At 46.4% G+C, this 10,000-nt stretch overlaps 1 protein-coding gene across 2 annotated transcripts in view; it reads right to left on the bottom strand.

Annotated features, from left to right (window-relative positions):
• Positions 1 to 10,000, bottom strand: part of LOC105892288 (TBC1 domain family member 15) — a 35,034-nt gene that overhangs the window by 4,403 nt on the left and 20,631 nt on the right. For both annotated transcript variants that reach the window (XM_012818539.3, XM_031558364.2), the window contains exons 9-13: positions 7,832 to 7,935; positions 6,332 to 6,426; positions 4,375 to 4,491; positions 4,070 to 4,170; positions 2,676 to 2,775 (exon numbers count right to left, since the gene is read on the bottom strand). In XM_012818539.3, the coding sequence (XP_012673993.1) occupies positions 2,676 to 2,775; positions 4,070 to 4,170; positions 4,375 to 4,491; positions 6,332 to 6,426; positions 7,832 to 7,935 (517 nt within the window). The remainder of the gene's footprint in view (positions 1 to 2,675; positions 2,776 to 4,069; positions 4,171 to 4,374; positions 4,492 to 6,331; positions 6,427 to 7,831; positions 7,936 to 10,000) is intronic.

Raw genomic sequence — 10,000 nt, 5'->3', positions numbered from 1 at the left:
GTCAGGGCTATCCAGATCTCCCATCATTTCATATGATATTACTTGTACAAGTCTCATATTAGCCTTCATATTAATGAAGAAATATTTTTTTTGTGTCTATTAAATTGTTATACTTTTACATCTTTCCAGGGAGGGTATCTCTTCAGATATGTATAGACTAGAGGTTGCACGAGGAGATGATTTTAGAAATCGATTAATCGTTTCCAGAAAAAAACAGAGTACTCGATAACAGTACTCGAGTACTTGATGAGATGGGACTATGATGGAATTGGTCTCAGCACATACATAAACAAGTATAAAATGAATGATATGATATGAATATAACTATTGGTCTTACCTTTTATCTATTTAAACATTATTTCGTTTCACCACGTTAGTGTAGTAGCCTAGCCCTAGTCTATTGTATGACAGATTAAATGTTTGAGCCATCCTGGAGAAATACGTCAACAACTGTCAATTGCAGCACATCTATTTGATCACAATGATCACAAACAATCTGTTTTATCAAAGAACTTCAAAAGAATTGATTTCTGCTGTCACTATCCTTTCTCTTGTTTACCAAGGGGCTCACTAACTGAAAACTGAGTGTCATTGTGAAGCATAAGGTTTAGAACCCGTTTCATGTCAACACAACTACAACAATTACGTGAGTAACTCAAACAAGACTACTAAGTATGTGGAGATGGATGCAGAGACAAGCAGTTAATGACAGCTACAAATGTCATTTCAAAACCCAGATTACTTCACAGTAGTTTGTTGCACAGACTAGCAAAGTAGCATCACTGAAAAGGGCTAGTCCTGCCGTTTATTTTGACATGGGATTCGCAACGAGGCAAAGAGTACTTCGTGAGATATGGAACCAAAAGTAAGTGGGGGTGAATTTCCAAGAAATTTGGACACTCGTTTCACCCGACAGGTTATTATAGTCAATCAACCAATCCCAGGAATGAGCGAACCAGCTGGACTAATGCTGACAGGATGTCTCGACAGAAGCCCAAAACCCAGGGAAAGAAATAACGAAATAACAAATTACGCTCTCCATCTTCTCTCCTTGCCCAAATTCCCCTACATCTAACCTTTCCTACTCAAATTAAAGCCATAAATAACTTGTGTTTTCATTTGCATATTATTGGATTTGCTTGTTTATTGTTCTTGAGAGAGCTCTAAATTGTGGGTCCTGCTGTTGGTGGCTTAGACGCTGATAAGTTTTTCACTCTTGTGTTTCGTGTGTGTGTGTGTATGTGTGTTTGCGCGTGTGCGGAGGGGGATTAAGGGGGAAAATTAATCAGGAGAAATAATGACTATAAACTTGGTGGCAATAGATCACTGTCTCGGAGTCTGCCGTCGCCACTCTGGGGGGAGGAGTCTCGCACCGGGCGGACTTGTCGGCAGTGCTGTTACGGCAGGTGGCGGATCGGCTGGCCTGCGACGGATGATGTCGGCACCCGCTACACATTACTTGCTGATACGTGTTGTCAAACTCTGGGAACCTGTTGTTCTTTGAGTCTCTGTGTGTGTGTGCATGTGTGTGTGTGTGTGTGTGTGCATGTGTGTGTGTGTGTGTGTGTGTGTGTGTGTGTGTGTGTGTGTGAGAGACTGTGATTCTATGTCTGTGTAGGCTGCACTTTCTGTGATGGTCTGTAAAGACACTATAGTAATGCGACAGTAACGCTATAGTAACCCTTTAGTAACGCTACAGTAACCACACGCAGTCACAGAGCATTCTAATATAAGCCAGGCACAACCATGGGAATGCGCTGATCAGATACAGGAAATATGGAGCACAGTCTCAGGACAATAGGACAAGATGAAATATCTCTGCATGTTATGGGCATCTGAAGATGAATATAGCACAGATTCGTCCCTTTTTCTGTTTCTGGGCCATGACCAGTGTCCCAATTTCTGCCCGGCTGAGTTGGCTCGTTCCCCGCCTGCGAGTGGAACGGCTGGCACAGCGTCACCCACTGAAAAGGGTTTGAGTATCGTGCGATGGCCGCATGTTGAGGGTTCATTAGCAGACTCCTGGCATTTGTTTAGCACTCTCCTGCCAATGGCATCACATGGCAAACTCACTGCCCCAAAAGGGCTCTCTGAGCTGCAGAGGTGTTGAGCTGACGAGGTCCAGTTTATAATATGTGTCCCAAGGTACTAAGCACTTAACATTTACTCGATTGAGTGCAAAGCACTGAATTCATTAAAGCATACTCCTAACATTATTACAAATTTACATTATTAAATTAAGGTCAGTTATATGTAGTGGTAGGATAAAAAAATAAATGCAAAAACAAGTAATGCCATTCGAAGTGCATACTATTATTGTAACTTACTTAATTACATCGTAATAAGGTGTATCCTTCCATTCTTCACTTACAATAACAAGAAGAGTACATGCTATTATTTGTTTGGCATGAAGAGAAGTACATACTATAAATTGTTACTAGACTGCGTTACAGAGGTAGTTTGTCCAAGTGAGAGGTTCAGCAGAAGCTCACTCAATTATGTATTAATTAACAAGAGATTCACATACTATTATTTGTTATTACACTGTAATAAAGTCTGCATTACCAAGGTAGTTCCACAAGGCGAGGTCCAGCATTAGTGCTCTCAATTACGTAGTGGTTAAAAGAAAGTGAATGGAATATCTTGTTACTACATTGTAATAACGTGTGCATTACCAAGGTAGTGCCAGAAGGCAGGGTCCAGCAGGCGGAGCAGGGTGCTGAGCTGAATCAGCTGGGTCTTCATGCCTTGCATGTGCTCCTCAAAGTTCTGGTGCTGGGAAGAGACAACAAACAAATATAAACAAGCAATGATATAGCCGTATTTTTAAGGTCAATAGCTGGCTATTGATGACCTTCATCTTCTCCTCAAAGTTTGTGTGTGTTTGGAGGAGACAACAAACATAATACCTAATTAATAAATAAATAGCATCAACAAACCGACGCAATAACCGCAGATACATTTCATAGCCTGGAGCGCAGCAACACAGGCCATATAAGAATAACATGACCGTGCTGGCCGTTAGATTGATGCACCTTGCAATCGTGATTACCTTCATCTGGCGATCAATAGTGTGTAGTGTGTAGTCAACAGTGTGTCAGGTTTTCATATTAAATAAAGGGTTCTTGATGTGTGATGTTTTATGCATAGAGCGTGCTGATGGCTGAGAGATTACCAGGCCCTGTGTTGTGTTGTGCTGTGTTGCGTTGCGTTGCGCGGAGCTGGGAAAACAAGGGCGTTGGCAGCCACTGGTGCGCTCAGAGGGAAATGTATGCAATGATGGCTGTTTACTACAGTAAATCTGCCATGCGCTGAGCGGCTCGGGAAAGCTATGAATGCTTAATGAACGCCAAATCCACTTCTAAAATGACCTGGCTGACCACGTGTCCAAGCTCAGAGAGATCATTCGGACACAGAAGACAGACGGGACTCTGCCACAGCGAAACCCAAGAGAGAGAAAAAACTTTGGATGGATATGCACTGGGCAACATTATGATCAACACTTCAGACAAATGTGAAGCGCACAAAATAGAGGGCATTCAGTGTTACTAATGCTTCTAGGAAAATAAGCTGTAAAGCCTTGAGATGATAATGACAATATGTCTCCATGGTGCCTAGTAATGTAGCAAAAAGAAGATGAACTGAGAATACTAACAGATGCAGATGAGCACGCATGCACGCACGCACGCAGGAACACACACGCACACGCATACACACACAAACACACACACACACACATACATACATACACAAACATACACACACAGCAAGAGACCACCACATCACTACACTTAACACAAGAATGAATCAATTGCAAAAATATCGACAGAAAAAGAACGTAGGTCACGCCTCCATGCAGCTTAAGGTCATCACTTTCTCTCAGTGTGTTCATCCCCACTCAACACGGAGGCCACAGTGCATTTCTAGCCACCTCTCTTTCACTCTGTTCTTTAACATGGCATAAAGGATGGCATGGGATAAAGAACCAAGACAAACAGGACAGATGGGGCGAGGGAGACAGGAGAGAGAGAGAGGACAGGAGAGGTCAAAGGGGGCGGCGGCATCTCACCATCTGATCCATGAAGGACACGAAGCACCAGAAGGCGTCCACTTCGTTCTCCATCACGTAGAGGACGGGCGAGAGCAGATCGCTCATGCCCTGGACGTACCCTGCTCGAGGGCGAGGAAGAGGAAGAGGAAGAGGAAGTGTGTGCATTAGTGCGTGACGGTTTATCTGGAATACTTCACAGTGATGATGGCAGCGAAAGGGACCGTCATGCTTGAGGCGAGAGAGAAAGAAGAGGAAGACACATGATGTTTAACTAGAGGGGGCTTTAAAGTGACGCTGGCGAGCAGCGGAGGCCGCCATCTTACCCAGGTCGAAGTCGTACATGCAGTAGGTCATAAGGACGTCGTGCAGGAGGATCAGGCCAGGGTTGTCATCGCCCTCGTAGAAAGGGTTGGTCCGGTCTGTTCTGTTCACGTCCTTTTCTGAGAAGGGAGGAGAGGGGATGGGGGGGGGGGGGGCAGACAGAGAAAGATGAAGAGACAGATAAAGAGAACATAAAAGAAGAAGATGGGGTGCAAAGATTGAAAAAGTGAGAAAAGTCTAAATCATTAAGAAACGGGGAGAGAGGGAGCGAGAGAGAGAGAATAAAAGCCAAGGACGATTGTTGGGCTCAATACGTGATAAGATGGATGGATCTCGACTGACGATCAATCACCCAAATCCTGCTTTAAAAGTCTGCGTGCGAAGTCTGACTCATTGTTTTTCATCCGACTTTTTGGGATTAGAGAGAAAGGAAAAAAATATATATAAAACTCCTAAAACAAGAACTTTTCAAAAGTGCAACTTGACAGAGAAAAGTGCATAACCAATCCCCTGTCACGGGGCGGCGAGGGCCATTTCCATATTCATTTGCCCGACACGTGCCAACAGCCCTGCTCTTTTGCCCCCCTGACTAAGGCCTTTACAGCAATCAAACACACCTCTCCAACTCTCCGCGGCAGCTTACAGCCAACGCAAGCCGAGAAAAAGGAGGAGATTTGGGGGAAGGAGGGGGAAGAAAAGTGCTGAGGGTGATCGTTTGACGTCGGGTCTGTTCTGGACCGGTTCTTGGCCCACGGAGGCAGAGGCGGGTGCTGGGTGCTGGGTGGAGGCGGTGGGGATCGGCGGCGCTTTCCTCTCTGGTTGCCGTGGCGGCGACCGGTGAAGGGCGTGTGAAGGCCAATAAATAATACATGCCAGCAATCAGCCGGCGGAATGATTTCCTGGCCAAGAGTGGCAGGAGCCAGGGCGTGTGTGTGTGTGTGTGTGTGTGTGTGTGTGTGTGTGTGTGTGTGTGAGTGTGTGAGTGTTTGCACTCACGCTGGTTTTTGGAAACAGCTGAACACAATCAGCAGAGAGAAGCAGTGAAATTGAGGACAGGTGTGTCCGCATGGGAAAGGTGACAGGCAGCCAAATCAGCACGACACCGCTACCGCTAGTCCTATTAGCATTCCCACTACTACCTGATTAGGGCCGCTTACACTACAGGCTGATAAAAACAACATAGCTTGTGACTGATTTACCCAACAGCCTAACATTACCACATACCAATATCTGTCTATGAGAACAGCTGAGGTAGGGATAAGCAGGGTGGATTGAGAAACAGCCTTCATGTCCTCACCTCTTTGATGCTTCAGCGATTAGGCGGAGAGGAATTGAAAGTTATTTTGAAATGGCTGAACCAAAAGTCAGGTACTAAGTGCAAAGCAAATTCTGTGTGGTTGAAAGTGCAAACAGGGTGTTTTTTTTTATCTGAAAGTGTGAACAGGGTGTGTTGTTTACAGTCAACAGAATGTGTATACCATTCACCTCAATTACCTACAAGCTTTTGGGATGTAATGGCAGCTGCAAGGATGGCAATATTTTGTATGAGTGTGTGTGTGTGTGTGTGTGTGTAAGGGAGGTCTTGCATGCGTGGGAAGCATGCAGACAGGGTGGCATGTGAGCATATGTCTGAAGCATATGTACAGTGGCAGTACTGTGTGTATGAGTGTATGTGTAAGTATAAGTGTGTATGTGTAAGTGTGTATGTGTAAGTATAAGTGTGTATGTGTAAGTGTGTACGTATAAGTGTGTATGTGTGTGTGTACGTATGTGGGTGCGTCTGCGTGTGTGTGTGCGTTTGCACGTGTGTGTGTGTGTCTGGGCGTGCATGGGTGTGTGTGTGTGTGTGCGTGGGTGTGTGTGTGTGCGTGCATGGATGTGTGCGTGCGTGGGTGTGTGTGTGGGTGTGTGTGTGGGTGTGTGTGTGCGTGCGTGCGTGGGGTGTGTGTGTTTACTCACCTATTAGACTCCTGTGGTCCCTCAGCTTGGCGTTCCTCTTCTCCTGCTCCTCACTGACGGACTTCCACTGCAGCTTCATACGAAAGTACTCATCCCTTCAAAGAACGAAAGAAAGATGGAGGGATGTGAGAGAGAAAAATGGAGAGGGAGAGAACCAGACAGAAGGAGAGGGAGAGAAATGAAAGAGAGAGAGTGAACGAGAGAAAGAAAAGGACAGTAGAGTTAGAGAGAGGGAAATAAGACAGGAATAAAGGGAGAGGCAGGACAAGACAGAGAGAAAGAAAGAGAAAGAGGGGTGGGCAGAGGCAGAGAGATATAAAAGAGAAGGAGAGAGAAAGAGGGGTGTGAACAGAGCTGAGGGTAATCATCAGTGTGGTCTAAGTGCTGGGTGGTAGTCTGGGCTGGGAGGGGTAGGGGTGGGGGGTCCTGCATTATGGATGAATGTGAGGCTGCTGGGGCGAGTGACTGACAGGCAGACAGACAGGACCAGCTGGCCAAGAGCCCGGAGCCTAGAGTGGGCAGGGGCCCGGCGTGGGTGGGCCAGAATCTACTCCAGGAGCCGGCTCACACCAGAACCAAAACCGGGAGGGATGCCAGGGATTGACCAAAACAAAAGAAAACAAGAAAGAGACACGTGTACCTGTTTCATCAGAATACTGCAGAACCACACAACCAACCAAGTCATCACGGACCTTCCTGGTTATAAGGCAGACTACAACAGCAGTGCAACTACACAGTCAGTCTTACACACACACACAATGACAAACACACTTCCCGAGGCAAGCAGGCACACAGACAGAGACAGACACACACACACACGATTAAAAAGAGTCCACATGTTGTACGTGTGGTTTGGAATGGTGCATGTGCTCTAGTGTAAACTCAAGGCTACTGCTGCTGCAGATATGGAGGCGGGAGGTAAAACTGCATATCCGCCAAGTGATTCAGGTAGGGGGTTCTATAAAAGACGACCATCCAATCACCTCTACACACATGCATCCACTCACAGACTCTCTCTCACTCCGTCATCCACACGCCCACACACAGACACACATATGCAGCGCCGCGGGAGACGTACAGCCCTGTCACAGAGGAAGATGAGGAAGATGATGGTCCTCTGCTGATTATGAGAGTTTTTCCAGTCTAGAGGCTGGGCTCCGTCTCTGCTTTACTCCACCTCTGTAAATCTCTCTAAGAAGCCTAGTCATAAAGAACATCAGCACTGCACTAGATGAGTCTACCTGTGTGTGTGTGTGTGTGTGTGTGTGTGTGTGTGTGTGTGTGTGTGTGTGTGTGTGTGTGTGTGTGACAGCTTGACTACTATACATTATGCGAGAAGGTGAGAGCTAAAGTGATGGGGAAGAGGAACACAAAACTGCAAGCCTTCACACTCACTCACACCCACACAAGCCCCCACACACACACACACACACACACACACACACACACACACACACACACACAAACACACACAGCCAGACACACACACACCCCGCTTACGTTTTGCTTCTTTGCAGACTCCGCCTCATTTCCTGTGTGCTGCCCCATGGGTAATACTCCAGCAGAAACTTCCAGGCCTCCTTCCTCAACGAATGGCACACACCCTAGTGAGAGAGAGAGAGGGGGGGGGAGAAGAGAGAGAGAGAGAGGAGGGAGAGAGGGAGAGATGGAGAGAGAGAGAGAGAGAGACAGGGTGAGAGATAGCAAGAAAGAGTGAGATTGAGGTAGAGAGAGAGAGAGAGGGAAAGAGGGGGTGAGAGATAGCGAGAGAGAGATGGAGAGAGAGAGGGTGAGAGATAGTGATAAAGAGTAAGACAGAGAGAGAGAAAGAGAGCGGGGGAGAGAGACAGACATGAAAGTTGGTGAGGAGAGAGGAGGGGGAAAGCAGTGGGAGACACAGAAAGAGAAGGATCGTTTTGTTGTTATTAATATCCTACTTCCTTGATGATGATTATTTTTGATTTATTTAATTGTTTCCACTTCTCCCTTTCCCTTCTGATGTATCTTGTATATACAGTGAGCACACCCAACCCAACTGCTTTGGCAATGTTGTAGAACGTTATGGTCATGCCAAGAAAGCTTCTTTTGAACTTGAATTTGAGAGGAAAAGGAGGGGAAAAGGGTGTGAGACTCACAAGGACACACACAGATGCGCTCACACACATAGATCCACGTCTGTGCACACACACACACACACACACACAAAGATTCACTTACTCATAGGGACACAAAGATGTGCACACACATAGATCCACGTCTGTGCACACACACACACACAAGAACACACACACAAAGATTCACTCACTCACAGGGACACACACAGATCCACTTCCGTGCACACACACACACACACACACACACAAATATCCACTCCCTCACAGGGACACACAGACACATCTCAGGGCTGTGCACTTGACTGATCTGCTCAATACAGTCAGTCGCTTTTTTTCTCCCCGACAAACTCCCCTCCTACACAAGGAGACAGAGGACCTCCTGAACTCACAGAAAAAATAACCCTGCTGGCTCTCTTTCTGTCTTTCTCTCTCTCACACACACACACACACACACACACACACACACACACACACACACACACACACACACACACACACACACACACACACACACACACACACACACACACACACACACACACACACACACACACACACACACACACACACACACACACACACACACACACACACACACACACACCACCCCAGTCTCACAAATGAAAACACACTTAATCGTAGACATGAAAACACACTCAATCGTAGACATGTAAACACAGACACAAAACTTTCAAGGAGACAGATGCAACCAATTCCTCCTCTGCTCCACAGCACAAGGCCAGGGGGTGGTCAGAGAGGAATACGTCCACATAATCATCTCACACACACACACACGCCAAAATACAATATCAGAAGAAGCTTCCAGACTCAGTGAAAGAAGGTGAAAAGTTCAAACTAGCAATAATGAGTATGTGTGTGTGTGTGTGTGTGTGTGTGTGTGTGTGTGTGTGTGTGTTCGACTCAAAAGCCATCTGCCTCTGATGCCACAGTGCATCCACACCGAACCCAACTAGGAAGGAGGGCTACATTGGTCTCCGCCTGATTCATGACACACACAGTCAGCATGCGTGTCTAACATGAGCTACTACCACTAATGTGGGGCCACGAAACATTACCTTTCCCTCCACGCTGTTAAGCTGCAGAATGTGAGAGATTGTAGCGCTGAGCAGATGTGACTAAAAGTGATTTAAACGCTGTTGTATCTCAGCTGCCCGTTTCCCCCGACAATTTGCTGAGTTTGCTTTGAAAACAGAAAAAAAAAAACATCACGCGGGGCAAACTGTATTTTAGTTATTCACTCTTGAGGTTCTTTTTTTCTCCGACATGAAACTCTTGCTAATGGCGCAGCGACATGAGGCTCTTGCTAATAGCGTAGCGTCATTCCCCGGCCAGCAGGTGTGAAGTCCACAGCTGCAGGCAGCATCCAGGGTGTCGTCTTTCTACACACTTCACAGACTTGCTGGTTTAGAGGATGTATGTATAAACAAATTGAGCTGACTGAGACACACACACACACACACACACACACACACAGCGCTGAGTAGGAACTTCATCTGTAGGCTACTGTGGAGTCCCACCTGAAGCGTGTGATTGA

Source organism: Clupea harengus, chromosome 21 (assembly GCF_900700415.2).
Source record: "Clupea harengus chromosome 21, Ch_v2.0.2, whole genome shotgun sequence".
NCBI classification, from domain to species: Eukaryota; Metazoa; Chordata; class Actinopteri; order Clupeiformes; family Clupeidae; genus Clupea; species Clupea harengus.
The sequence above is the reverse complement of the archived record's forward strand: the minus strand, read 5'-3'. Positions and strand labels throughout refer to the sequence as shown.